This window comes from Amborella trichopoda, chromosome 5 (assembly GCF_054954075.1).
Source record: "Amborella trichopoda isolate Santa Cruz 75 chromosome 5, AtrichopodaSantaCruz75HAP2 v2.0, whole genome shotgun sequence".
NCBI lineage: Eukaryota > Viridiplantae > Streptophyta > Magnoliopsida > Amborellales > Amborellaceae > Amborella > Amborella trichopoda.
The window spans coordinates 37353418-37370047 of record NC_142340.1 but is presented as its reverse complement, the minus strand read 5'-3'; the positions used below and the strand labels follow the sequence as shown (position 1 = coordinate 37370047).

At 35.0% G+C, this 16630-nt stretch overlaps 1 protein-coding gene across 1 annotated transcript; it reads left to right on the top strand.

Moving 5' to 3' along the window:
* Positions 1–9125: 9125 nt before the first annotated feature.
* On the top strand, positions 9126–15303 carry LOC18428406 (putative choline kinase 2). Its single transcript, XM_011622937.3, has 7 exons — positions 9126–9937; positions 11424–11545; positions 12020–12215; positions 13088–13205; positions 13496–13543; positions 14397–14497; positions 14944–15303. Exons 1-7 carry the CDS (start codon positions 9563–9565, stop codon positions 15049–15051), a joined length of 1068 nt encoding a protein of 355 aa, XP_011621239.1. The 5' UTR covers positions 9126–9562; the 3' UTR covers positions 15052–15303.
* Positions 15304–16630: the final 1327 nt, after the last annotated feature.

Sequence of the window (16630 nt, the reverse complement as noted above, 5' to 3'; positions counted from 1 at the left end):
GTTTGATCGAATAGTATTGTGTTTTTGAGAGAAGAGAGAGAGAGAGAGCCTCTTGAGCAATCAACAAAGATTGGTTCTTATAAAGCATACACACTATGCTGATCGTCTTTGGATCAAGCGCTGATAAGCATATTGAACTATCGACACGGCTAGTCTTCACGATCATACACAATAATGCAATTATCAAGGGCCATTTTTCTTTCCTTTTTGCCCCATGTTATCACCCTGACAGGTGTTGTAAAATCGGGATAACTCAATTACTTCTTTTGAGCAAATTGAGATATTTCAAATCCTACTAGATGTAGAGAACATTTCACTGTAATAATTTCAACACTCAAATAATATACCCAAGATGTAATTATAAATCCAATATAATTGGAAAAAATAAATAAACAAGAAAGCGAGTAATATAGGAAATCACAAAAACACAACACAAATGAAAAGTAGAAAGGGGTACGCATATATACGTGTTTTACCCAAGATGAACTTTATTCACAAGCAAGACCGCAAACGTATATTCACTATTGAGAGGAAAACTAGTAAGATTGGGATTATGTAGATTTATCTCATACAAATAAAATGGCTCAACTCGAGCCAAAATGGTGATATTAGGGTTTTGTAGAAAAAAAAAAAAAAAAAACCCAAATTTTCGCCCATCCTTCTCTTTCTACGTTTTTCACATTTTTTTTTTTTTTCTCAACACTCTTTTCTCACTCAACTTAATAGGTTATATAAATCCACAATACAAATGGCATATTCATAATGACTAAAATGTCCCTTAATAAGTTAAGAATACCGCATGGTGGTGATTTGGCATCACGTCCCAACAACATCATAGACATAGAGATGTAAGGAGGGGATCCTATCCACTTGTTTCTAGGATAATAAGTTCATCACCTGGTCTTAGAAGAATTAATGACTCTTTGACTTGCCAATATTTTTTTACGAAAATTGCAAATTCCCCCCAAAATGGATTTTTCATGCATTTTACCCCACTTAATTTTTCTTAACAAATACTCCCATACAATAGTTTATTTGTTTTGGATGAAAATACTCTTATCTCGCATAACAAATTATTTTCGTTAGATAGGATGGTCCGGCATTTTGAACAGGCCGATGATTATTTTTACTGGAATGGCCGATCCGGCGTTTCATGGTGGCGGTCCGACGATTTTTTTTTTTTACTGAAATCGCTGGTTTGGTATTTTGAAGTTGCGGTCCGACATTTTGAAAGGGGCAGTCCGATGTTTTGATATGATGGTCCAGCATTTTGAAGGGATAGTCGGGCGTTTTGAAGTGGCGGTCCAACGTTTTGAAGTGATCAATCCAACGTTTCCTTCTATTGGGATCCGAAAATGACTTGTTACATGAGGGAAGGGCATTTTTCCTTAAAAAATAGTTTAACTCTTTGTATAGAGGTATTCGGTAGGAAACATGATTTTTTTTGTGGTAAGTTGCTACAAAAAAGTTGGGCGGGTAAGTGCGTAAAAATTACCATTGGGGGTGTTGCAATTTTTCCTGTTCTTGTTTAGTGTATGTTGGTGAAAGCTTTAAGCTTTATTAGCTTGACGGTGAATAAGTAAAGTGCACTTCAAGCCCTACAAAAGAAGTTTCAATCAGTATCTCAACATTTGGATCAAGGAGCCATTTAGAAATCTGGTCCGGATCTGTGAGTCGAAGCTATTCTCTGGTGTGAGAATCAATTTAGAAAAATAAAAAATTCAAAAATAAAAAAGAAAATAGTTAAAAACAGAATATGTGGCAAGATATGGCCGATTAGGAACATCCTGTTCCGGGATAGAATCGCTTAGTTCCTTGATGGAGTCGAGTGATTTAAGGGTACCAAACTGATTCCTAGTTTCGACAGGGAACCAGGTCGGTCAGCACTAGATCTTGATTTGGATTGGCTATTCCAATTTGGATCGTTGGTTTAAATGTGGTATTGAAAATATCTATGATACGTTGAAATTCTATTTAAATCCTTAATTATGAAATTTCAAACTAAAAGAATATTGCAAACCTAGCATATATGTGAACACTTGAAATGGATGGCTAAAATTGTTCTTTACAAGATACACTTATGTTTAGAGCTTGGGATTTATTTTTTGGTTAGATTCATAATTGTCAAGGTCGAGATGATCGAATTGAAAATATTTCTATCATAATTGTAATTTTCAGTGACAATTTAAGTAAATCTTTGTTTTCTATCCCAGTGTTTGTTGTTGCTATTATTTTGTACAATGTCTCAAAAACCGGATCATTGAGGTGGATCATCCACCTTACACGTTCGTGTTAGATGGCTAGATTAGGATATGGTGTGGGGATTTATGGTGGCTTAATAAAACACTAGATAAATTTAGAAAGAAAAAGAAAATGAATAGAAAGGAGACTTTTAGTATTTGACCGGGACCGATACCGATACCTTCACAAACCCGGTTCAATCCTAGCCGATTCTCTACCCGGATTAATATTCTCAACTCAGATCTCTTATATTTAGCCAGAGCTGCCCTGAATATCTTAGTAAAGGGCGGGAGAGAGACAGAGATGGGAACATGCCATGGACTTATTACTGGAGAGAGATGGGAACATGCCATGGACTTATCCCTAAAGAGAGAGAAAGATGGGAACATGCCATGGACTTATCCCTAAAGAGAGAGAAAGATGGGAACATGCCAACAAGCCATGGACTTATCTATGAAGAGAGAGATGGGAACATGCCATGGACTTATCCCTGAAAGTGACAAAAGTGGAAGATCTGGAGTTTGAAATGATCAAAACCAACAAACTTGGACATAACTCATAAACCTGGTGTTTGTCTTTTATTGGTGTTTGTTGTCGGTGTTTCTAACTTTATTTTTCCACCTCATTTTTTAATATGTTTTCTCATTTATTCTGTGTGCATGGTCCTCCTTTCTATTGTAAAAATCACCTTTTTTTTTTTTTTTAGTAAGTGAGTTTATAAAAGATAAATCGGAGATTTAAGCCTTACTCTTATAGTAAGAATGGAGTTAGAAACTTCAACATAAAATAAAATAAAAACTATTTAATTACCATTAAGTAGATCTCGAACTTGGGACGTTCCTGTTATTAGCACGTGGCTCTAATCAACTAAGCTAATAGGCCAGGGTAATGAGCTTTAGGTTTAAACTCTCATAATCCACTCAAACCCACCAGTAATTTTCCACTCTAAACTGTCTTAATCCACTCAAACTCACTTCTAATATTAAATAGAGAGAGAAAGTGACAGGTCTTAATCCACTCAAACTCACCTCTAATATTCAATAGAGAGAGAAAGTGAGGTCTTAATCCACTCAAACTCACCTCTAATATTCAAGAGAGAGAGAGAGAAAGGGGGAGAGAGAGGGATTTGTTTACCTCTAAATTTAACCAGAAATTTGCCGTGAGAAAGAGACTGAAATGTAGATTTTAATTTGATGGGAGTATTGTGCTGAGAGAGAATCACATATACCTTTTTAGAGGAAGTACAGAATCAGGCAAAGAGAATCTTCTATATCATGCATGTGTCACGTAGGAACGATATTGAATGGCGTCAAACCTTTTTTATTTTTGTTTTCTTTTTTTTTTCTGTTTTTTTCCTGGGAGGTTTTCATTATTATTTTGGTTTTGCAAGGTGTGGCTTACATGAGGTGTAAACTTTCAGCGATTAAAAAATAAATAAATGTTTATGTGTGATCCCAACAACAAATATGTTATATGTGACCCCACTTTTTAACCGTTCGATCTGGATCAAATGATTATGAACACCAAACACTGTATTATTTTTCATTTTTTTACAATTGTGGATGAAATTTTGGGTATACCATTATAAAATTAGGGCAAATGTATAAAAAATAAAAAACAAATACTTTATAAAAAAATTTACTAAAATGCCCTTGAAATTTTAAGGTATTCATCGAAAATATTTTTGTATTATTTTTATCATGTGTGCCACTGTCAGATCTATGTAAGCCCCAAATTTGCTTCAAAATTATTTGTAAAAAAAAATAAACAACTATGAGCCATATGATTAAGATCTGAAGATTAAGAGCTAGCTTGTGACATTGTGACTCAAGCCATCTCATCCATCTACTCAGATCTAGCGGCTGAGACTAAATGTTACATATACCATATATGTGAATGGGGTTGCATAGAAAGCCCTCTCATTAAAATAAAGTGCATTTCTAGGCAGTGCCAGGAAAATATAGTTTTGATGCATAAACTCTTAATACACCCTTGGTAATAAAATTTAAAGTTTCAACAATAGTGTAGATTGAATATGTCTATAACTATTTGAAAATCTTAAAAATAAACAATCTAATGATATGTCATAAGATACAATATTTTTTAAAGAAAATTACATACACCTCTTGGATCATACTTTCTAGGCATAGCTCCCTACTACCTTTTTTTACCACAGTAGCAACCCATTTATTTATTTTTATTTTTTTTAAGCCCCCTAAGAAAGAACATAGGGCATTTTAGGACGAAAATTCCTTTTGTAGTGAAGAATGTCTTGTAGTCTCATGTCAGTCCAAGATATGGAGTGCGGGAGCAGTTTTTGTTTTACATTAAAAGCCGGTCTGACACATAGAGTACTGAATTGACTTCTGGTTTATTTTGGAGCCGGTCCAACACTCCATATACTAGTCCGGCCTCTATTTTACATTAAAAGTTAGTCAGTCACATGGAATATCGAATCGACTTTTGTTTTATATTTGAAGATGTTCAACACTCCAAGTGCTAGACCAGTTTTAGTTTTGTAATTGAAGCTAGTTTGACACATAAAAGTGTTAGATATGACTTGCACTCAATACTTATTTTGAAAACGAGTCAAGCCCAACATTCCAAGTATCGGCCTGGCCTCATCCTCTCAAAAACATTTAGAAGCAAGTCCGATCCGGTACACTAAGCATTGGACTGCCCTTTAAAAGAACCTTGTTTAAAAATAAGGCCACAAACCATTCTTGACCAGAGGGGTATTTTTATCCCAAACTATTTCTTGTTAACTACCCTAACCCTATATTCCACCTTAAGGGGAAGTTAGAAAAAATTAAAATAAAAAAAGAAAAAATAGAAAAAAAAAAGAAAATAAAGAAAAAAAAAATAGATATAACAAGGAGGAGGGGGGGTTGAAAAAAGTAAAAAAAAAAAAACTAAAAAGGGGAGGGGGTTCAAAAAAATAAAAGAAAAAAATAGATATGACAAAAAAAGTAAGGTAAATGCATTATTAGTATGACAAAAAAAAACATGTAAAAATAAAAAAAGATAAAAAAAAAAAATAGTTTTAGGGGGTTTAAAAACACGAAAAGAAAATAAAAGGGGGTTTAAAAAAAAACAAAAAAAAAACTTAAAAAATAAAAATCGTTTTAGGCGGTTTAAAGGGGGGGGCGGGGGAGGGCAAGTTAGAAAAAAAAAAAAAAGAGAAGGGAAAATTAGAAAAAAAGAAAAAGAAAAAAAAATAGATATGACAAAAAAAGTACGGTCAATGCATTATTAGTATGACAAAAAAAAAAGAAGTAAAAAGTTTATACAAGGTATCAACAATTTAAGGTAGAGATAAGATGCATCTCACAAATCCACTCAAAAAGGCTGTTCCCGCATCAAAAAACCTATAATTCTTCATCTCGATCTCGAGATATATGGATATAAAAATAAGATTTCTTGTCCTAAAATTAATGCATCTTGTGATACATTATCTACACCATTTATTTTCAAAAAAATTAGGTGTTTATAGATCTGCTCAATCTCATAATATTTGAGCTTTAATTTTCATAATTATGTTAAAAATAGTTTTTTGGGCCATCATAATGGTTTTCAACATTAGAACTATATCTTTTAGAAAGATATAGATGTGTGCCTTATTTTGGTTATTTAATATTGATACCTTATACAAATCACAAGGGGCCTCTAGTAGAAAGTATGGTCTAGGGGAATCCACATACTTTCTCCTATTTTTAAATATTAAAATCTCTATTTGTATATTTGTTCATCTTGAATATGGAAGATGATCAATTCTAGGGCAATGTTTTATAAAGGGAAAAAGTTCATATGAGGTTGCTACCTTATACTTCATAACTAAGATGTACCTCAAAAATCCAATAGAAAAGAGTGTTCCGAAGTAGGAAAATTTTTCAATTGATCATCTCTACTATTTTCAAGATTTTTAAACATTATATATATATATATATATATATAGTTATGAACCTCAAAAATCCAATAGAAAAGAGTGTTCCGAAGTAGGAAAATTTTTCAATTGATCATCTCTACTATTTTCAAGATTTTTAAACATTATATATATATATATATAGGAAAAAGCTTCTGTGAGTCAATGGGCTCATAAGAAAAAATGAGCCTAATGGCTCAGATTGAATTTGAGCCGATCTAACGATCACGGATGGCTGATAGTATTTGAATTTTAATTTTTTTTCTACAAATCCAAATCACTTGAAATTTTACATGTGTGTTGATAAAAAATAGATGAATATTCGAAAAATATTAAAAAAATATTTTACATGAAAAAAATGATCAAAATACCCCTCGTAAATTTCAGGGGGTATTTTGATCATTTTTAATTTTTTTGAATTATTGTTTTTATATTTTATTAGGTGCGACTTGATGAGAAGAAAATTCACCTAAAATTTCAAGTGATTTGGAATTGTAGAAAAAAATTAAAATTCAAATACTTGCGGTCGTCAGATCGGCCCAAATTCAATCGACGCCATTGGGCTTATACTATTATGTGAGCTAGTGGGATCACCCTAGCATCTTCTATATATATATATATATATAGGAAAAATATGGGATTAGCCCACTAGCTCATATGAACATATGAGCCCAACGATCTGGGCCGATCTGACGATCATCGATGTTCGGTAGTGTTTGAATTTTATTTATTTTTCTACAGATCCAAATTACTTGAAATTTTAAATGTCTGTTCTTCTCATCAAAGCGCACCTAATAAAAATATATAAAAAATTTATCTGTGAAAAAATATCAAAATACCTCCCGAAATATTTTGGGGGTATTTTGGTTATTTTTTTCATGTAAAATATTTTTTTGATATTTATTGAAGATTCACCTATTTTTTATGAACATAAGTTTAAAATTTCAAGTGATTTGAATTTGTAGAAAAAAAATTAAAATTCAAACACTACCGGACATTCGTGATCATCATATCGGTCTAGATTCAATATGAGACGTTGAGCTCATATATTCGTATGAACTAGTGGGCTAATCCCATCTTTTCCCCCACATATATATATATATATATATATATATATATATATATATATATATATATATATATATATATATATATATATATATATATATATATATATATATATGCTCCACTTGCACTGTTTTAGAAATGGCTGCGGTTTGTCGAGGCTCCAAAAAAATCAAAGTAAAACGCACCTTCAAATAGTATCGAGAGATGTGGTTTCAATAGTGATTGCCTTAAAATATATTTTTATCTCTAACTATAAAATTTAAAACTTGAAAAATAGTGTAGATCGAGCGCATCTATGAAAACTTGAAAATTGGTCTATAAATAGATGCACTATTTTTAAAACTTAAAATCTATATTTTTTCATGTCCATCCATATTGAGGTCAAGATGATGAATTTCATAACATTTGAGCATCAAAATAACCATCTTTTTAGTGAAATTTTGTTGAGGTGCGTCCTAATTTGATTGTTTAGAGCCCGACAATTATATAAACCTTTTCCTTTAGAAATATGGGTACACTTGAAACTTGAAGTCGTGCATGTGAGGTCACAATACTTGCACGGAAAATCTTGTAGTGATACGTCCTGACTTTGGCGAAAAAAGATTAAAAAAAGCTTACAAAATGTTTTCCCACTTCTATTGCGAAAAATAGGACTTCCTCTCTCTTCTCGCATGTTGACTTCGAACCCAGATAACGACTTTTGCGTGTAATAACATGCGTACGCCACCAAAAAGGTCCTCGTTTCTCTCTCTAGCTCTCTTTCTCTCTCTACCCCATCATCAAGGCCTCTCTCTCTCCTCGGTCCTTCCTCGATATAACGGACTCTCGGAAGCTCCAACTGAATCTTGCAACTCAACTCAGAACGCAACACGTGTCGTCCAAAAAATTTAATTCTCATTTTGTCCCCAACTCGTAAGCCCTGAGCCAACCAAAAAATCTCTCTCTCTCTCTCTCGAACTTTTTTTTTTTTTTGAAAAAATCTCTTTCTCTCTCTATTTTTTTTTATTTTTTTAAAAGATCTCTCTCTCTCTCTAACATTTTAATCCCTATTTTCATTCTTCAATTCCGGCGATTTTGTGCCCTCTCTCCATCAAGTAGAAGCCTGAATTTGTAGGGTCTCTATAAATGGGAAGTTCATAGCTGGTTTCTAGGATTGCCGAAACACAAAAATCAGTATTGATTTCTTGGATTCCGAAACTTTTCTTGGGTTTCTGAAACTTGAAAGTGCGGGTTGCTTCCTGGGGTTTCTAAATTAGGAGTTTATTTGGGTCTCTGATCCTGAAAGTCAAGGTCGAGAATTTCTTCGACTATTTCTATTTGTTTTCCCCTTTTCAGCTGCGAATTGAGACTGTAAATGATATGCATCTTTTCAGATCTTTTGCTTAGTTTGCGTTGAATGCGTTTTGGGATTTCTATAAGTGGAAAGAAGGGTTGTGGCATGATTAGTCCTGAATTTACAGTAACAGGACGAAACTTCCTTTTGAATCTTTTGGCTGGAGGTGATTTTTAGGGCTTCCGTGTGTACAGAAGATTTTTTAAAGGCTTGGTATAGTTTGGAATACAATTTGTTGATGGATTGTGAATGGGGGTTGTTTGACTGTTGATGAAATTCTAGGTTTTCTTTTAAGAGAAATAAGAGGTTGAGGATTCTCTGGTGATAGATTCTACGGTTTTTTAAGTAGAAAGGGTAGATTGGGTCTTCTTTGAATTAAAGTTATTCTGCTTTCTCAAAGAAGGGAGAGGAGCATTGGTTCTTTTTGTGGAGACGTTTTCTATCAGTGAAAGAAGCTTTTCCAACCTTTCTTTGTGTTTTGTAGGCCCTGGGATTATGCCTTTTAGCTTTCTTGGTTTACATTAAATTTTAGCTTTCTTATTGGCGTGAACTTTTTCTACAGGAGGAAATATCTCAAAGTTTTTACAGAGTTGGGTGTACCCTGTTTCTAGAAAGTGCAGTGGGCTTCTACATTTGGAAGACGCTGTTTTGTTTCCATAGATTTTCTGGTCTCTGTTTTTCCTCACGTTTGTTGAATATTAGAATCCCATAAATAGTTGATCTGAAGTTTTAAGCAAGACCTCTATTCTATTTCCCATGTTTGAAGGTTTCCACAATTGGAAAAATTTGCTCTGGGTTTTTCAGATACAGATCTTGTGAGTTGTTACATTTCTTAATCCTTTCATCACTCATTTGGATCCCTCAAATTTTCAAAAAAATCATCATCCAAAGTTCAAAACTGAGAGAGTTTTGTTGGGAGGCATTTTTGTTCAGTGATATTTGCTCTTGAAAATCTAGGTTTCTTCTCTCTCGTTCTGTTTAGGAATTCTGGTTCTACAATGGTGGCTGTTGAGACTGATAATACTTTGGGCAGTCTAGAGGTGAATGGCTCAGAGATTGGCGTCCCTAAAGATGCAAAGAAGATTTTGATGTCTTTGGCCTCTAAGTGGAGTGATGTAGTGGATGCAGAACATTTGGAGATTGTTCCTTTGAAGGGAGCCATGACGAATGAGGTTTTTCAGTGTCATTGGCCAACAGCTGAGGGAGAGGTTCCTCGAAAAGTCCTGCTCAGAATATATGGTGAAGGTGTCGATATTTTTTTTGATAGAGAAGATGAGATTAGGACCTTCGAGTGCATGTCTAAGCATGGGCAGGGGCCTCGTTTGTTGGGTCGGTTTCAAAAGGGGCGTATTGAGGAATTCATTCATGCTCGGGTATGTGATCGAATATGGTCTTTACTTTCTTGGTTAAATAGGATACTTGGTTGGTGGGTTCTTTATACTTTTGGTTTTATGGGATAATTTGTTGTCGGTTTTTGTTTTGTTTATTTTCTTTTCTAGTCACGCAGTTTAGATTTCAGCTACGATATATTGTTTGGGTTTTATGAATTTTTTGTTATTGGGTTTTCGTGTATTTTTATCATTTTAGTTTCTAATCTTTGAGGATCATGAATTGCAGATTGGATTTCACCTATTCATTTTTCTTTCATTTGCTGTTATGTAGCTCTCACATTCTCACAACCGTTAAAATTATTGAGAAAGATACAATTCTTTGCAACAATACATGGAATGATCAGATCTTGCATGTCCCTTTTCTCCCATTTTTCATTTTCTTTTGTCCACCTTAATTGTCAAGATGTGGTGTTTCTTTTCTCTTCTTTGGGAGGCCTTTATATCTCGTTTTTAGCTTTCGTTTCTCTTTTCTTCATTTCTTGGCTGTTCTAAACAGAATCAATGAGGAACTGCAAGTCTCATTGTTACAGTTATTTTCGGTCTTTGATACACTCATGGTACTGGCTTTGTACTGCTTTTCTACTAATATTATAATTTCTCTCTGTGGGCTTTCCCTGCCAAATGTTTGATTTGCCATATTTGCGGTTTCTGGACTTACAAATAATAATTCAAAAGCCTTTTAGGTACTGTGTGGCTGCCAAAAAAATAGTTTCTAAAATTAAGAACTTCACAGACAAAAGGGAAAAAATAAAAGAAAAAGAATCAAAGAAATATAAGATGCTTCCAGTGTTAATATGAATAACAGGTACCCTGAACCCTCTACAGGGACTGAGAAATAGTGAAGCTATCTGCCATGGAAGATGACTTATAGATGATAAATACTTCAATCATCTCGAAGTTAGCCTCTGAAGCTCTAGGGGGTTGTACATGTGATGGTTTTTGGGTACTTTCATTCTAGATAACCTGCAGTAGGTCATATGATTTACCAGCCCTTTTTCTACTTCGCAAAGTAACAAAATTTGTCGGACCATATTCTATGTTGAGATTTACCAATCGTATTGAGTTTACTAGAAAGCTTGCAGCAAACAATTGTATAGCAATCTAAACCAGCACCAAAGCATCAGAAGTAAACATGAGGTAGTTTCAGGGTACTTATCATTTTGGGCACAACAGCTATGCTCCTAGATAAGGTTTAGTAATTCTGCTTCTACCCTGTATAACAACAGAAAATTTCACAGACCATCTTCTATGTTGCTCCAATTATTTTTACTTTCTTAGAAATTTGATGTTCTTCTCATTTCATAACTTATTTTTTAAAAACTTGCATGAATGCTTGATATGCAGTCCTATCCTGGCAGATTCTAGGCTTGCGTCCAGGCATTTATATTATCTTTTTGTGTATGGCTTTTATCATGTCTTGTAACTCTATGACTTTTAATTGAACATGGGTTGGAAACTTGGATTTCAGACACTTTCAGCACCTGATCTGCAAGATCCAGAAGTGTCTGCGCTCATCGCAGCAAAGTTGAGAGAGTTCCATGATCTAGATATGCCTGGTCCAAAGAACGCTCGCCTTTGGGATCGACTGAGGTCAGTACTTTATTCCCTTTGAAGTACCCGCCACGGGTCAAAATCACTGATTGCTTTCTATAGTGCTTTTGAATTCTTTGTTCAAATGTATGTCTAACAAAAAGAGAAACATATTAGAATTCTTTGTTAAAATGTATGTCTAACAAAAATAGAAACGTATAAAAACTGGAGAAAAAGAGTCAGAGCTTCAGAAAATTGACATCTATGGAAAGGAAGAATAGGGGTAAGGAAGAGGGTTGTGTTGGGGGGGGGGGGGGGGGGGAAGAGTGTGTGTGGGTGGTGGAATCAATCTTCTTGGTTGATTTGGTTAGAATTTAGGGTATACTGGTCAACATGTTTATGCTGGCTCTTATGCCCTTTTGAAAATATTGGTGAGGGGCTGATTCTATAGTTTACCTGTGGTGATAATTTTATCCATGGTTTCTGGCTGTTAAGTTTGCTCATTTAAATTGAAGTTCTTTTATTGCTTTACAGGAGTTGGCTCAAGGAAGCCAGAAAAGTGTGTCCTCCAGAGGAAGCTAAAGACTTTCGCTTGGACATTATGGAAGAAGAGATAAAATCTCTACAACAAGAACTCTCAGCAGATAATCAAAAGATTGGGTTTTGCCATAATGATCTTCAGTATGGAAATATTATGATGGATGAAGAGAACAAATCAATAACCATAATTGTAAGGCCTTCTTCTTTTTACCTCAGTACTGTATAGGTCCAGTGTGTTATATTGCTCCTTCGCATGGTTTTGGATTCTGAGTATCACCTAAGAGTTGGGAGAATGATGTCTGCCAGCATCCTGATGTTGGTGCTCGTGCCCCTAATCTCTACTGAAATTGGTTAAATTTGTAGCAATTTGAAAAAGATGGTGAAATCTGCTATCTATCTCAATATTTATTTTAAAGTGGGCTTTTGAAATATTATATCCACCATTCTTCTTTTGGACTATGCAACCTTTTTTTTCCTTCTATTTTCAAGTCACCACCTTAAAATTTAGGCTGAAACCATATTTTTCATTTCAAAAAAAAAAAAAAAACATAGGCTGAAAACCACTTCAAAATATTAGATTTGGTTTAAACACCTGGCTAAAATTGTTTCCACATCCAAGATATCTTTGCCTGCTTTTGAATTTCTATCAGTACTTCTAATATGCCCTTGTGCATATTTTTATGCCTTATCATGTGTGGATTCCATATTACTCAGAATTTTGATAGAGACAGGTCTGCATTTTGAGATGCCATTTCACAAATTTTATTTGCTTAACCTCTTCATTTTCTTCAATCCCAGCCATGGGAATATTAGTTGAGCTCTAACTGAACTTAAGGAATCCTTGTACAAAAATGTTTCTTCTGAATGTCCAGTGGAATTTAAGATGGACGACTTTAACCCTAGGAATCCTATGCTGATACAAAATGCAGTATTCCCTAATTGAATCTGCATTTCGCTGATAGCTTCTGTAGCTTCTGTTTGTTCTATGTTCCAAATTTGGAAATGAGTGAAATTTTAGAACTGAAATAGCTTTGCCTCTTCACTTGGTACCTGTATTCTCAGGACTACGAATACTCTTGTTACAATCCTGTTGCAGTTGATATTGCAAATCACTTCTGTGAGATGGCTGCTAACTACCATACTGAGACACCTCATATTTTGGACTACAGCAAATACCCCGGTTGGTTTTTACTTCTTTTGTTAGTTTCATAAATTTCAGAGGGAAAGAATATCATGGTTCAGTGGACTATGGTCTATGGTAGTCTAAAGCTACAGCAACCGTTGGTTCCCACTGATGGATGGCTACCTCTCCTTCTGTTAATCTCCCACTAACTTCGGAAGGAAACAATGATGGATATTGGAGTACTGTAATACCATAATCCGTTGGACTATGTAGACTTCCCTTCTCTCAATCAGGTAACTCAATGCAAGTGTTATTGTTGTACTATGTTGAATTTCCATTGGCTGCAGATCATGAGGAGCGCAAAAGGTTTGTAGAGGCATACCTCAATTCATCAGGCAAGTCATTTAACTGTCTCCTGCATAGCCACGTGTTCATGTTGGACGGTGGATATATGTGTTAATTTATGTGTGTGACTTCACACATCCATATAAATAGAATGCAGTATGACATGTATGGGCAGGTTCAGTAGGTTTTGATCTGAGCTCGCTGTTTTTCCGAGCATGTTGTCTGGGCACCATGCCCAAATTCACATGTAGGAAGAATCATATTATAATGGTTAACTAAGTATTTCGAAATGGCAAAGTTGACTGTAGTCTGATGGAGTGACAATAATGGAGATTAACTGCATTACAGTTAATCTTAAACAATCATCATCGTGAACGGATGGTGTATGCCCTTTCGGAGTACGATATACCATACTTCATGGGATTATGCTAATGTGAACTGCAGAAGTTTATAAGGTTTACAGTATATGTTAATCAATATACAATATTAATGTTTTAATCAATACACAATATTAATCAACACGCAATATTTAGTTTGATTAATTAACAGATCATACCTTTCTCTTCATTGATAAGATCATCAATTTTGGTAGGAGAGCATTGGTTACAAAACATAGCACTAATTGATTGACATAGAATCTGATGAACAGAGTTTATCAGGGAAATGAAAAAGACATTTATACCTTTTAAATAAGGGAAAAATGCTAAAAAGCACTCAATTTATTAAAAAAAAAGGAATGAGATGGAAGCTACATACCACAACGGGGTCCTGATTGAAGTGTAAAACTAGCAGAATTTCGGCTATCTATGCTACTGTGCCCATGAAAAGGAAATATCGTCAAGCTTTAACAAAACCAGCTATTTATCAGTGTTAGCTTCATTGTAATACCTTCACTCTATACAGGTGAACAGGCGAGTCATGCTGAAGTTGAACAACTTTTGAATGATGCTGAGAAGTACACACTTGCCAGCCATCTTATTTGGGGCCTATGGGGAATCATCTCCGTGAGTAATCTTTGTTCCATCAATGAATGCTGGACCTCTGCTGTTTTCTTATTCCAATAGTATCCCTCCCTCCCTCTTTCCCTCCTTCGCTTTCGCTCTCTATGTGTTTTTTTTGTGTGTTTTAGAGGCGCCGAGGGGGTGGGGTGATTGTCACATGCACTTAAAGGATACACACAAAAATCCGTTTGTGGAAGTATAAGCTGAGAGTATGCTATAGTCTAAAGTGCAAAGGGGCATCAACCTCTTATTTTCCCGACGAAGGAGATAATGGATACTGGAGATCAACTGTACCTGGGTGAATGCCCAGATGAGGTTAATCTCCACCATCCAACATCAGGAGCGAATGGAAGGATTCTCCTATGGAGTTTTGTATACTATGCGTTACAGGATACTTTCTTCTTTAGCTTCATTTTGTTCTGTAATAAAGCATTCACTGACTTGTGCAGGCGCATGTAAACGATATCGCCTTTGACTACAGGGATTATGCAAGACAGAGGTTCGAGCAATACTGGACGAAGAGGGCCGCAGCTTCAAGTTCTTCTCTGTCTACTTGAATTTGTCATGTACTATATGACTGTTTTTCTTTTTCAAAAGGGGTTTGGTTAGCTAGGATATAGTTCTTTCATTTGTTAACTGATTGTAATTTGTATAATAATGATTGAAATGTACATATATGCAAACAAGATTGCTATTGCACGAGTAGTTGCTCAGGAGCTCGATATTGATATTTGTATGCCACATCGGGAAACATGTTGCTTGGGATGATTCTCCTTTTTGGAATCATAAAGTTTGCCACATGCTTAAAAGTGTCGGTGTTTTGTGTGTGAGAGAGAGAGAGAGCATTGGTTTGTGGCTATTTCTGTTTTCATTTAATGGTTAAAACCAAGGCTCGGGTGATCCAATAACTGATTAATTTTCACACTGCATTCATCTGATTTCTGAAAATAGAAGAAGCACCCATCTGTGTCCATGTCAAAACTGGGTGGAGCGCTTATTGTATCCCAAGTATATAATCTATGTACTCTCTCAGTTCTTGGGCTGCAACCATGGCAAAAAGAAGATATGACAGTGCAGATGTGTCTCTCTATAGTCGCACCAATTTGTCTCTCTCCAATTAGCTCAAATCTATTCTCTCCAATCTGCTTGAATATACTCTTTTAGCCTCCTGTCCCCTTGTTTCATTAACTGGCACCAGCACCTTCCACTTCTCTCTCCTCAGCTCCAAGAAGTACGGATCAAACATCATAGAACGTGCTGCTTCATTTTAAGCCAACACCCCATCTAGAGGTCTTATCACATGCTCGCTGTGCTGCAGTGGCATACGGTGAATATGCAAAATCTTCAATTTTAGTGTGGAACTCTGCTACCATAGAGAAGAGTGCCTCTTCATTTGTTCAATCTGGTGATGATGATGATCTCAACGTTTATGGTTTTCACCTGGACTCTGTGAACTTGACTTTTAAGGTGATTGTAAGATCTGGGCATGCAGATCAGAACTATGAGTTCGATTGTGACCGTGCATTGGAAATTGGCAGCCGCCATGTTGACATGGAGGACATGAGCATCGAGCTGTACCTCTGTGTGCAAGGGGAGTGTTATGAGGTCGGGTTTACGGATGGAGTTTACAACAAACCATTTGGAATTAGAACCCGATGAAGTCACCTCAGTAACTAATCTTTTTATTGACCAGATTTTTCTTTGAACGCAAATGGCATGCTTTTTATAAGAGCATATTGCACAAAAAAAACCCCTTGGAAAAAATAACTTCGTCGATGTTGATTGGAGAAAGAATGAAAATATATATATATAAGGGTAACAACAATGGTCATAAAAAAAAAAGGGAAAAATTATAAGTACACCCTAATGCCCTACTTTTTAGACATCTCCTCCTCTCTCCCCCCTTAAAAACAACAAAAAATAAAAGAAATAAATTTTTTTTTTTTTACATTATATTATTAATCCAAATATTGTTTATTCTTATACCTACTTTTGAATTTAAAAAATAGATATTTTAGACCTAAATACCCTGTCATTTCAACTAATGTTTATCTTTTTCTTATTGTTCTCCTACTTTCTCTCTAAGCTGACCATTATAATATGTTGGATGGGCAAAATTTCAATATAAGACTCTCT